Source organism: Oncorhynchus clarkii, chromosome 24, assembly GCF_045791955.1.
Source record: "Oncorhynchus clarkii lewisi isolate Uvic-CL-2024 chromosome 24, UVic_Ocla_1.0, whole genome shotgun sequence".
Taxonomy (NCBI): domain Eukaryota; kingdom Metazoa; phylum Chordata; class Actinopteri; order Salmoniformes; family Salmonidae; genus Oncorhynchus; species Oncorhynchus clarkii.
Window position 1 is genome coordinate 40,686,938 of NC_092170.1, and position 10,989 is coordinate 40,697,926.

The following is a 10,989-nucleotide window of genomic DNA, read 5'->3' on the forward strand; positions in this document are numbered from 1 at the left end:
GAGCATGGGTTAGGGTTAGGGTACAGGTAAGAGCATGGGTTTGGGTTAGGGTTAGGGTTAGGGTTATGGTTAGGGTACAGGTAAGAGCATGGGTTATGGTTTGGGTTAGGGTTAGGGTACAGGTAAGAGCATGGGTTAGGGTTAGGGTTAGGGTTAGGGTACAGGTAAGAGCATGGGTTATGGTTAGGGTTAGGGTACAGGTAAGAGCATGGGTTATGGTTAGGGTTAGGGTACAGGTAAGAGCATGGGTTAGGGTTAGGGTACAGGTAAGAGCATGGGTTAGGGTTAGGGTACAGGTAAGAGCATGGGTTAGGGTTAGGGTTAGGGTACAGGTAAGAGCATGGGTTAGGGTTAGGGTTATGGTTAGGGTTAGGGTTAGGGTACAGGTAAGAGCATGGGTTAGGGTTAGGGTACAGGTAAGAGCAGGGGTTAGGGTTAGGGTACAGGTAAGAGCATGGGTTAGGGTTAGGGTACAGGTAAGAGCATGGGTTAGGGTTAGGGTACAGGTAAGAGCATGGGTTAGGGTTAGGGTACAGGTAAGAGCATGGGTTAGGGTTAGGGTTAGGGTACAGGTAAGAGCATGGGTTAGGGTTAGGGTTAGGGTTAGGGTTAGGGTTAGGGTACAGGTAAGAGCATGGGTTAGGGTTAGGGTACAGGTAAGAACATGGGTTGGGGTTAGGGTTAGGGTTAGGGTACAGGTAAGAGCATGGGTTAGGGTTAGGGTACAGGTAAGAGCATGGGTTAGGGTTAGGGTTAGGGTTAGGGTACAGGTAAGAGCATGGTTTTGGGTTATAAAAAATTGGATTTTGAATTGGACTGAATTCTGTCCCCACAATTTTAGCTGTACAAGACTGTGTGTACTGCATTCAAACATGGAGAGCATTTTTGAATTAATATGACAAAAGTTTATTTTTAAACTAACCAAGACTGAACGTGTAATATCTTGGGCTCCACGGTGCATTACAGACCATTACATCTGGTGGCAGCCTTTCATTAGGATTTCAACTTTAATAGATGGAACATTTCCAAATACATCATTCACTGTCCTGAAGGAGATTAAGTCATGTCTGGCAGCCCTAGCATTATATCCAGGGGAGAAGCACAGTTATGTAACTGACACAATACATTACCCGACAGACAGAAACATTGACTCAAGTAATATCTCTTTAGGTAAGCCGTTGCTCCTAGCAACAAGCCCTGTCTCAGTTTCACCTTGTGTCGTCATTGTAATTAATGGACTGGAGGGATATGTGAACATTTGAAACGGGAATAATGTAATGTGGAGTTGTGATGTCATAAAGAATCAGAAGCAGACATTCCAAGGGTTGTGAGGTCATAATAGGGTTGTTATTGGTAGGACTGTCACGACGCTCTTTACATCACACATTATCCCACATTCCCTGGTCAAACGATCATCACAGTAGGGTGCATCGTTATGTTTCATGGCCTGTGCCAATCTGTGATGTCGTATAGCCGCAGAGTGAAGAGGACACACAGATTTGTGAGGACAGTGGGACAGTGATGTTTCCTTAAAAGGTCTGTCTCATAAGACATCCTTTTGCCATGCCTTTGGTCTGGTCCAGCCAATGATAAGGGGTGCAGTTATATGCTTAAAAATTGAAATCACTTGTTAGAATAAAGATCTAAAATAAAAAAAATAAATGACTTATGGTAACAAAAGAAAACATCCATTGTATTCGGCATAGTAAAACCCCCACACACACACGCACCTGCATATGCCCAGCATGGAAACAGCATTGACCATGACTAAACATACCTATATATTGACGGTCAGATTGTGCAACAGGAGAACATTCATGGGAGGATGTTGCTGCTGTGCTGTCGCGTCTACGACAGGAAACAAAAAAGCAGAAGAGGGGAAGAATGTCCCACGTGTGCTAGTCATACCAGATTGACAGATATTTAAATAGAGAGAGGTGGATTTTCATTCATTTCACTGACTTGAAGAACCTATACGCCTGCATCTCAAGCAGACGACCTAACGATTCCAATCTACCAAGAGAGAGAAGAAGACTGTCTCAATCTTCCCCTGGGCGGGAAGCATCAGGTGGGTTCACTCAGACACATGAGACAGAATTACTCAACATCTGTCAACAGGACATGAACAAAATGTTGAACATGTAAAACAGGGCATAAGATATTAAACCTCATGTAATGTTGACAGTTCAATATTTAAGCTTTGTTAATTGTAATGGCGTCATGGCTGCACATGGTTCAAGTCCATCTACAGGTGCATTTTGTAAGTCTATTACATTTTTTAATTAAATTAAAACAGCTTTTTTGAATGGGAGGGCAGTTCTATTGTCTCTAATCCAGTCATCCTGACAGTAAACGATGATGATAATAGTATGCAATGATAATAACGCTAATGATAACAACGATAACGATAATGTTGATAATAGAGATAATGATAATGCTGTTAATGATAATGTTGATAATATTGATACTAGTGATAATGTTGATAATGATAATGTTGATAATATTGATAATAATGATAATGTTGATAATATTGATGATTATGATATTGACAATAATGATAAACTGACTGTAGTAATGGATGAAATTAGGAAGAATAAAGCGCTGTGCAACTTTCACCTATTTTGTTTTGCTTTACACAGCACAGCCCTCGACATGGACAACACAACAGAATTGGCCCTGACCCCTGTCAATAACAACTTCACCAACAGCAACTGTTCCCGTGACAACGTGCTGAAGACGGTGGTGTTTCCTGTTCTCTACTCCCTCCTCTTCCTGTTGGGCCTGTCGCTCAACGGCCTGGCAGTGTGGGTGTTCTTCAGCATCCCCAGCCGCTCCCACTTCATCATCTACCTCAAGAACATTGTGGTGGCCGACGTACTCATGACCCTCACCTTCCCCTTCAAGGTGCAGTTATAATGATAATAATGATAATGATGATAATGATAATAATGATATTAATGATAATGATAAGAATGATATTAATTATAATGATAAGAATGATAAGAATGCTAATAACGATAATGATAATATTGATAATATTGATAATAATTCAAATAATAATGATAATATTGATACTAATGATAATAATGATAATATTGATACTAATAATAATGATAATAATTTTATTCATAATGATAATAATGCTAATGATAATGTTGATAATAATGATAATAAATCATAATGATAATAATGATTATATTGATAATATTGATAATAATGATAATAATTGTAATCATTATGATAATAATGATAATATTGATAATAATGATACAAATGACAATAATTGTTATCATAATGATAATATTGATAATAATGATAATAATGATCATATTTTTTATCATAATGATAATAATGATAATGATAATATTGATAATACTGATAGTAGTGATAATGAAGTTAATATGAATAAAGTGTATAACAAAAACAATGGAAGTATTGATTCTAAAGATAATAAATATAATATTGATACAACTATTTAAAAACATTATTTTTTTTAAACCAATTAAATCACTAACCTTAATAAAGACAATAAAGATGTGTTTTTCCTTCAGGTGCTGTCTGACTCCAACATGGCATCAGTGGGTCTGCGTGTCTTTGTCTGCCGTGTCTCCTCTGTGCTCTTCTATCTCACCATGTACATCAGCATCCTCTTCTTCGGCCTCATCAGCATCGACCGCTGCAGGAAGACCCTCCAGCCCTTCAAGGGGACCAACGCGGCTCGTCTGTCCCACAGAAAGCTGCTCTCTGTGGCTATCTGGGCCTCCCTGCTGACCCTCTCCCTGCCCAACATGATCCTGACCAGCCACAGCCCCACCTCGGCCTACTTCAAGTGCAGCGTTCTTAAAACGGAGGCTGGGCTGCTCTGGCATGAGGTGGTCAACTATGTGTGCCAGATAATCTTCTGGGGGAACTTGGTGACAGTGATAGTGTGTTACACACTCATCACCAAAGAACTGTACAGTTCATACGCCCGCACCAGGGCATGCCGTTCTACTGGAGCCATACACAACGCTGGTACTGGCGGGGGTAATGTTGAAGGGCAGCGCCAGCCCCGGAGGAAGAGTGTAAGTTCAAATGTCTTCCTGGTGCTGGCTGTGTTCTTTGTGTGCTTCGTGCCGTTCCACTTCTCCCGCGTACCGTACACCATGAGCCAGACGAGGGTACACCTGTTTGACTGCAACCTCAAGCTGTTCTTCTTCCAGCTGAAGGAGAGTACACTCTGGCTGTCCTCCCTCAACTCCCTCCTGGACCCTCTCATCTACTTCTTCCTCTGTAAGTCCTTCAGAACCACCCTGTTCAAGACCCTCCGTCTCCCACCTGGGACCTGCAGCTGGCTCACTGGGACAGGGTCCGGCCCCAACACAGCGGAGGATCAGACCCAAACACAGGAGACTCCCCTGGGAGACAAATCTATTATGTAATCTATCTGTATTTAGGTAATAGGTAACTAAAACTCGATGTTCTATCTATGTATCGTGAAGATCTGATGAATGTTTCACAGAGGGTCATACTGCCCTCTCCTGGAAGGTTGACTAAACTGAACTGTGTGTTCATTAAAATGCCTAGGCAATGGGAACAATCAATGTAAACTTCCAATGAGAAACAATATTTTAGCCAGTGATGATTATGATAATATGCAGAGCAGCTGTTCCAGTACAGCAATAGCTCTATGTTTGTTACACCAGTCTGATACACCAGTCTGATACATAAGTCTGATACACCAGTCTGTAACAGTTAGTAGAATGTTATAACACCCATATATATATATATATATATATACACATGTTTTAAAACGTAACGGGCCTGATAAGATATTTTTTTTATGTTTTTTTGCACAATTTCTGTTTTATACTAATTTCTGTTTTATACTAATCTACAGGTAACTGCCCAAATGATGGAAACACTTGAGTACACGAGGGATACAAATTATATTAAAAGCCGGTGCTTCCACACAGGTGTGGTTCCTGAGTTAACTAAGCAATTAGTTTCCGATCATGCTGGGCAGGCCATTATTTTGGCAATTATTTTGGCTACCATGGGAATGACGCAATAAGATGACCAATGCCATCATCCACAGGGAACAAGTGGTCACTGAATGGTTTTATGAGAATGAAAACTATTTAAACCATATACCATGGCCGTCTCAGTCACCAGATCTCAACCCAATTGAACACTTCTGGAGCAGCGTTTCCAACCATCATCAACAAAACACCAAATTATGGAATCCATTGTGAAAGAATGGTGTTGCATCCCTTCAATAGAGTTCCAAACACGTGTAGAATCTATGCCAAGGTGCATTGAAGCTGTTCTGACTCGTGGTGGCCCAACGCCCTATTGAGGCCCTATACACCGTAACAGATTTCTTTGTATTATCTTTTACCAGATCTATTGTTTATATTCTCCTACATTCCTTTCACATTTCCACAAACTTCAAAGATTTTCCTTTCAAATGGTACCAAGAATATGCATATCCTTGCTTCAGGGCCTGAGTTACAGGCAGTTAGATTTGGGTATGTCATGTTAGGTGAAAATGGAAAAAAGGGGCAAATCCTTAAGAGGTTTTTATAAGAATTTAAGCTTTCTGCTAATATCAGATATGTCTATGTCCTGGGAAACATTCTTGTTACTTACAATCTCATGCTAATCGCATTAGCCTACATTAGCTCAACCGTCCCGCAGGAGACCAGGCAATCCTGAAGAACCAGGCTCATCAAATAGGTACTAGTACTCTGGTGAGCCGCACGGGGAGTTTCCCATCTTCCATTTCTCGCACCCCTCTCCATACTACCCTGTTGTGGGGTGACCGGTCCAAATCTTTCCAGGTGCTCATAGACTCTGGGGCCAACAAGAGCTTTCTGGACACTACCCTGGTTCCGGAGCTGGGAATCCTCACACAACCCCTCTCCATACTACCCTGTTGTGGGGTGACCGGTCCAAATCTTTCCAGGTGCTCATAGACTCTGGGGCCAACAAGAGCTTTCTGGACACTACCCTGGTTCCGGAGCTGGGAATCCTCACACAACCCCTCTCCATACTACCCTGTTGTGGGGTGACCGGTCCAAATCTTTCCAGGTGCTCATAGACTCTGGGGCCAACAAGAGCTTTCTGGACACTACCCTGGTTCCGGAGCTGGGAATCCTCACACAACCCCTCTCCATACTACCCTGTTGTGGGGTGACCGGTCCAAATCTTTCCAGGTGCTCATAGACTCTGGGGCCAACAAGAGCTTTCTGGACACTACCCTGGTTCCGGAGCTGGGAATCCTCACACAACCCCTCTCCATACTACCCTGTTGTGGGGTGACCGGTCCAAATCTTTCCAGGTGCTCATAGACTCTGGGGCCAACAAGAGCTTTCTGGACACTACCCTGGTTCCGGAGCTGGGAATCCTCACACAACCCCTCTCCATACTACCCTGTTGTGGGGTGACCGGTCCAAATCTTTCCAGGTGCTCATAGACTCTGGGGCCAACAAGAGCTTTCTGGACACTACCCTGGTTCCGGAGCTGGGAATCCTCACACAACCCCTCTCCATACTACCCTGTTGTGGGGTGACCGGTCCAAATCTTTCCAGGTGCTCATAGACTCTGGGGCCAACAAGAGCTTTCTGGACACTACCCTGGTTCCTCACACAACCCCTCTCCATTCCCAAGGACGTCAAATCATTGGATGGGCACTCTATTGGCATCGTCACCCACACTATGTGTCCCATTAACCTGGGAGTGTCAGGTAATCACAGCAAGTCTACGCAGTTCCTGCCCATCAAATCCCCTCATGCACCCGTGGTTTTGGGGTTTTCCTGGCTCCAGAGGCGCAATCCTCTGATCGACTGGGCTACGGGTTCTGCTCCAGCAGCGCGCCGACACCGGCCTCGGGTACAACTCGGAGGGCGAGGCGCAGGGCGTTCCGGACGACGACGGTGGAATGCCTGCAGCATTGAAGGTTCCAACACGTCCTCGACTGGAACCCAGCACCTTTCTTCCGGACCGTACCCTCCCACTCCATGAGATAATGAAGGCCCCTCGCCCGACGCCTCGAATCCAGTATGGAGCGAACAGAGTACACCGGGGCCCCATCGATGTCCAGAGGGGGCGGAGGAACCTCTCGCACCTCAGACTCCTAGAGCGGGCCAGCCACCACCGGCCTGAGGAGAGACACATGGAACGAGGGGTTAATACGGTAATCGGGTGGAAGTAACCTATAACAAACCTCGTTCACCCTCCTCAGGACTTTAAATGGGTCCACAAACCGCGGACCCAGCTTCCGGCAGGGCAGGCGGAGGGGCAGGTTTCGGGTCGAGAGTCTGACCTGGTCCCCCGGTACAAACACCGGGGCCTCACTGTGGTGGCGATCTGCAATCTCCTTTTGGCGCAGCATGGCCAGCTGGAGGTGAACACGGACAGCCTCCCATGTCTCCTCTGCGCGCCTGAACCAGTCGTCTACCGCATGAACCTCGGTCTGACTCTGATGCCAAGGCGCCAGAACCGGCTGGTACCCCAGTACGCACTGAAAGGGAGAGAGGTTAGAGGAAGAGTGACTAAAAGCCCTGTCTACCTCAGCTGACTACTGTAAGCGCACTGGGCCCCCCTTCAGCAGTGAGGTAATGGGAGCCGCTACCTGACCAAAACCCCGGATAAACCTCCGGCAGTAGTTGGCAAACCCTAAGAACCGCTGCACCTCCTTTACTGTGGTGGGAGTCAGCCAATTACGCACGGCTGAAATGCGGTCACTCTCCATCCCCACCCCTGCAGGTCATGCTCCAACAGGCGACCAAGCACAATGCGCCCCAGGGACACATGCTCGGCACGTGTAGCGGAGTATATCGGAATGTCATCCATATACACCACTACACCCTGCCCGTGCAGGTCCTTGAAAATCTCGTCTACAAAAACTTGGAAGACTGATGGCGCATTCATCAACCCGTACGGCATGACGAGGTACTCATAGTGCCCTGAGGTGGTACTGAAAGCCGTCTTCCACTCGTCTCCGTGGATCGGCGATGGCTAGAAGGCCGGCGATGCCGACCGCCGAACGTCGCCCGAACAAGGAGAGGGACCGACTTCGTTGGAATGGGCTCATTCTTCTTGACTGGCCTGCGTAGTATGGCTGTCCACTCAGGATCTGCCCCTCTGGGTAGAGTCCTGCAAACTGTATACCCATTTAATTGGTCCTTTCCCCATCTCCAAGATTCTTAGCCCCTCTGCTGTTCATCTGCTGTTGCCCCATAAACATCCCACCTTTCATGTGTCTAGGATGAAACCTATATCTCACAGCCTTTTGTCTCATGTTTCCAGGCCCACCCCTCTTCCCCGTCTCATCGATGGCCAACCGGCATACACGATGAAGCGCCTCCTGAACGTTTGGCCACGAAGCAGGGGATTCCAGTACCTGGTTGACTGGGAGGGTTATGGCCTGGAGGAGAGGTGCTGGGTCCCCGCTAGGAACATCCCGGACCTAGCCCTCATCACTATATTCCATCGTCGGCACCCTGGTCAACCAAGTATGCACCCAGGTAGGACGCTGGAGGGCTGTCAAACCCTGATCTGTTTCACCTGTCTTTGTGCTCATCTCCACCCCCATCCAGGTGTTGCCCATCTGCCCCATTATCCCCTGTGTATTTATACCTATGTTCTCTGTTTGTCTGTTGCCAGTTCGTCTTGTCAAGTCTTACCAGCTTGCTTATCCGTCTTCCTGTTCCTCAAGTCCTGTTTCCTAGTTTTTCCCAGTTCTGACCCCTATGCCTGCCCTGGCCCGAGCCTGCCTGCCGTCCGTACCTGCCTGACTCTGACCTGATTACGAACCTCTACCCACCCTGACCCCGAGCCTGCCTGCCATCCTGTACCTGCCTGACTCTGACCTGATTACGAACCTCTGCCCACCCTGACCCCGAGCCTGCCTGCCGTCCTGTACCTGCCTGACTCTGACCTGATCACAAACCTCTGCCTGTCCTCGACCTGCCCTTTGCCCCGTGTTTATAATAAATTATCTGAGAACTGTACTATCTGCCTCCGGTGTCTACATCTGGGTCATATCCTGAGTCATGATAATATAGACATAATATGACATTTGAAATGTCTTTGTTCTGTTTACTGTTAATTTTTTATTGCTTATTTCACTTTTGTTTATTATCTACCTCACTTGCTATGGCAATGTTAACATGTGTTTCCCATGCCAATAAAGTCCTTAAATTGAAATTGAATTGAGTACATGGCATCCTCACATCTAATCTGATGAGGTCTGATCTTTTGAAGAAGCAAAAACAGCAACTTCCCCATGAGAATAATATAAAAATGCATAACCTCCGTAACATGCGGAATCCAGGGGAACCGTAACATGCGGAATCCAGGGGAACCGTAACATGCGGAATCCAGGGGAACAGTAACATGCGGAATCCAGGGGAACCGTAACATGCGGAATCCAGGGGAACCGTAACATGCGGAATCCAGGGGAACCGTAACATGCGGAATCCAGGGGAACCGTAACATGCGGAATCCAGGGGAACCGTAACATGCGGAATCCAGGGGAACCGTTAGGAGAAATACTATTCCATCATTTCTAGCCTGTGGTGCTATCAGCAGTGCATCATTCATGACAACAACAACATCATAAGCCTCAGTTCTTAGAGCACGGCTCTAGCAACACCAGGATTGTGGGTTTTGATTCCTGGGTCATATTATAAATGTACACTACCGTTCAAAAGTTTGGGGACACTTAGAAATGACCTTGTTTTTGAAAGAAAAACACATTTTTTTTGTCCATTAAAATAACATCAAATTGATCAGAAATACAGTGTAGACATTGTTCATTTTGTAAATGACTATTGTAGCTGGAAACGGCTGATTTTTTTATGGAATATCTACATAGGCGTACAGAGGCCCATTATCAGCAACCTTCACTCCTGTGTTCCAATGGCACGTTGTGTTAGCTAATCCAAGTTTATCATTTTAAAAGGCTAATTGATCATTAGAAAACCCTTTTGCAATTATGTTAGCACAGCTGAAAACTGTTGTTCTGATTAAAGAAGCAATAAAACTGGGCTTCTTTAGACTAGTTGAGTATCTGGAGCGTCAGCATTGGGCGATTCGATTACAGGCTCAAAATGGCCAGAAACAAAGACCTTTCTTCTGAAACTCGTCAGTCTATTTTTGTTCTGAGAAATGAAGGCTATTCCATGTGAGAAATTGCCAAGAAACTGAAGATCTCATACAACGCTGTGTACCACTCCCTTCACCGAACAGCGCAAACTGTCTCTGACCAGAACAGAAAGAGGTTAAGGCAGCAGCTACTCTTCCTAGCAAAATTAAGTCAGTTATATTTCTTTTTTTTAAACATTACAATGCATTCACAACAGCTTTCACAACATATTAAATTGTGGCGAAAGCTGAAGATACTGATAACTAGAGGGCGTGTCTATTTGACCTCTTGCCCATTTCCAGGAAGTGTATTAGGTGACGTAGAAAATACGTTGCGGTAACATAGCTCACATGTAAGCAGAGACATTGTAGTGACTTTCCTCCATGCAAAGAGTCTTTCACAACTTCGCCGGTGAGTTCCTTTACTTTACTTTATTTATATGAACACATCCTCAACTCTTTTTTTTTTTGATTTTGTCTTAAATAATATTTTCACTGTTTTGAAGTGGAAGAATGTAAATTCACTAGCTATTCTCTCACGACAAAGACTGTATGCAAATATAACAAATCTGACAAAAGTCTTTGACAAAGAAAGAATAAGTTTTGGATTCTTTTCAGACATTTTTCTTGTGAAGTGTCTTATGAATCACAATCGTGAGACTTGTGTATGCTATTAATTGTATTTTGCAATAACCATAGAGTATCAATTCACACAATGAAAATTAACCATATTGTGGTGTCAAATGTATTTCTTAAATAAAAGGAATAACATTAACAGGGGAAATCTGTGATTGGTACATTCATGTTTTAATTTATAACCCTCAAACTACGGCCTGGGGTATACTTTTGATCAAATGT

General features: G+C 44.8%; 1 protein-coding gene across 1 annotated transcript; it reads left to right on the forward strand.

Moving 5' to 3' along the window:
* The first annotated feature begins 2,038 nt into the window (after window positions 1-2,038).
* On the forward strand, window positions 2,039-4,421 carry LOC139382664 (P2Y purinoceptor 12-like). Its single transcript, XM_071126753.1, has 3 exons — window positions 2,039-2,068; window positions 2,645-2,904; window positions 3,552-4,421. The coding sequence occupies exons 2-3, from the start codon at window positions 2,653-2,655 to the stop codon at window positions 4,419-4,421; spliced, it is 1,122 nt and encodes a 373-aa protein (XP_070982854.1). The 5' UTR covers window positions 2,039-2,068; window positions 2,645-2,652.
* The last annotated feature ends 6,568 nt before the right edge of the window (window positions 4,422-10,989 follow it).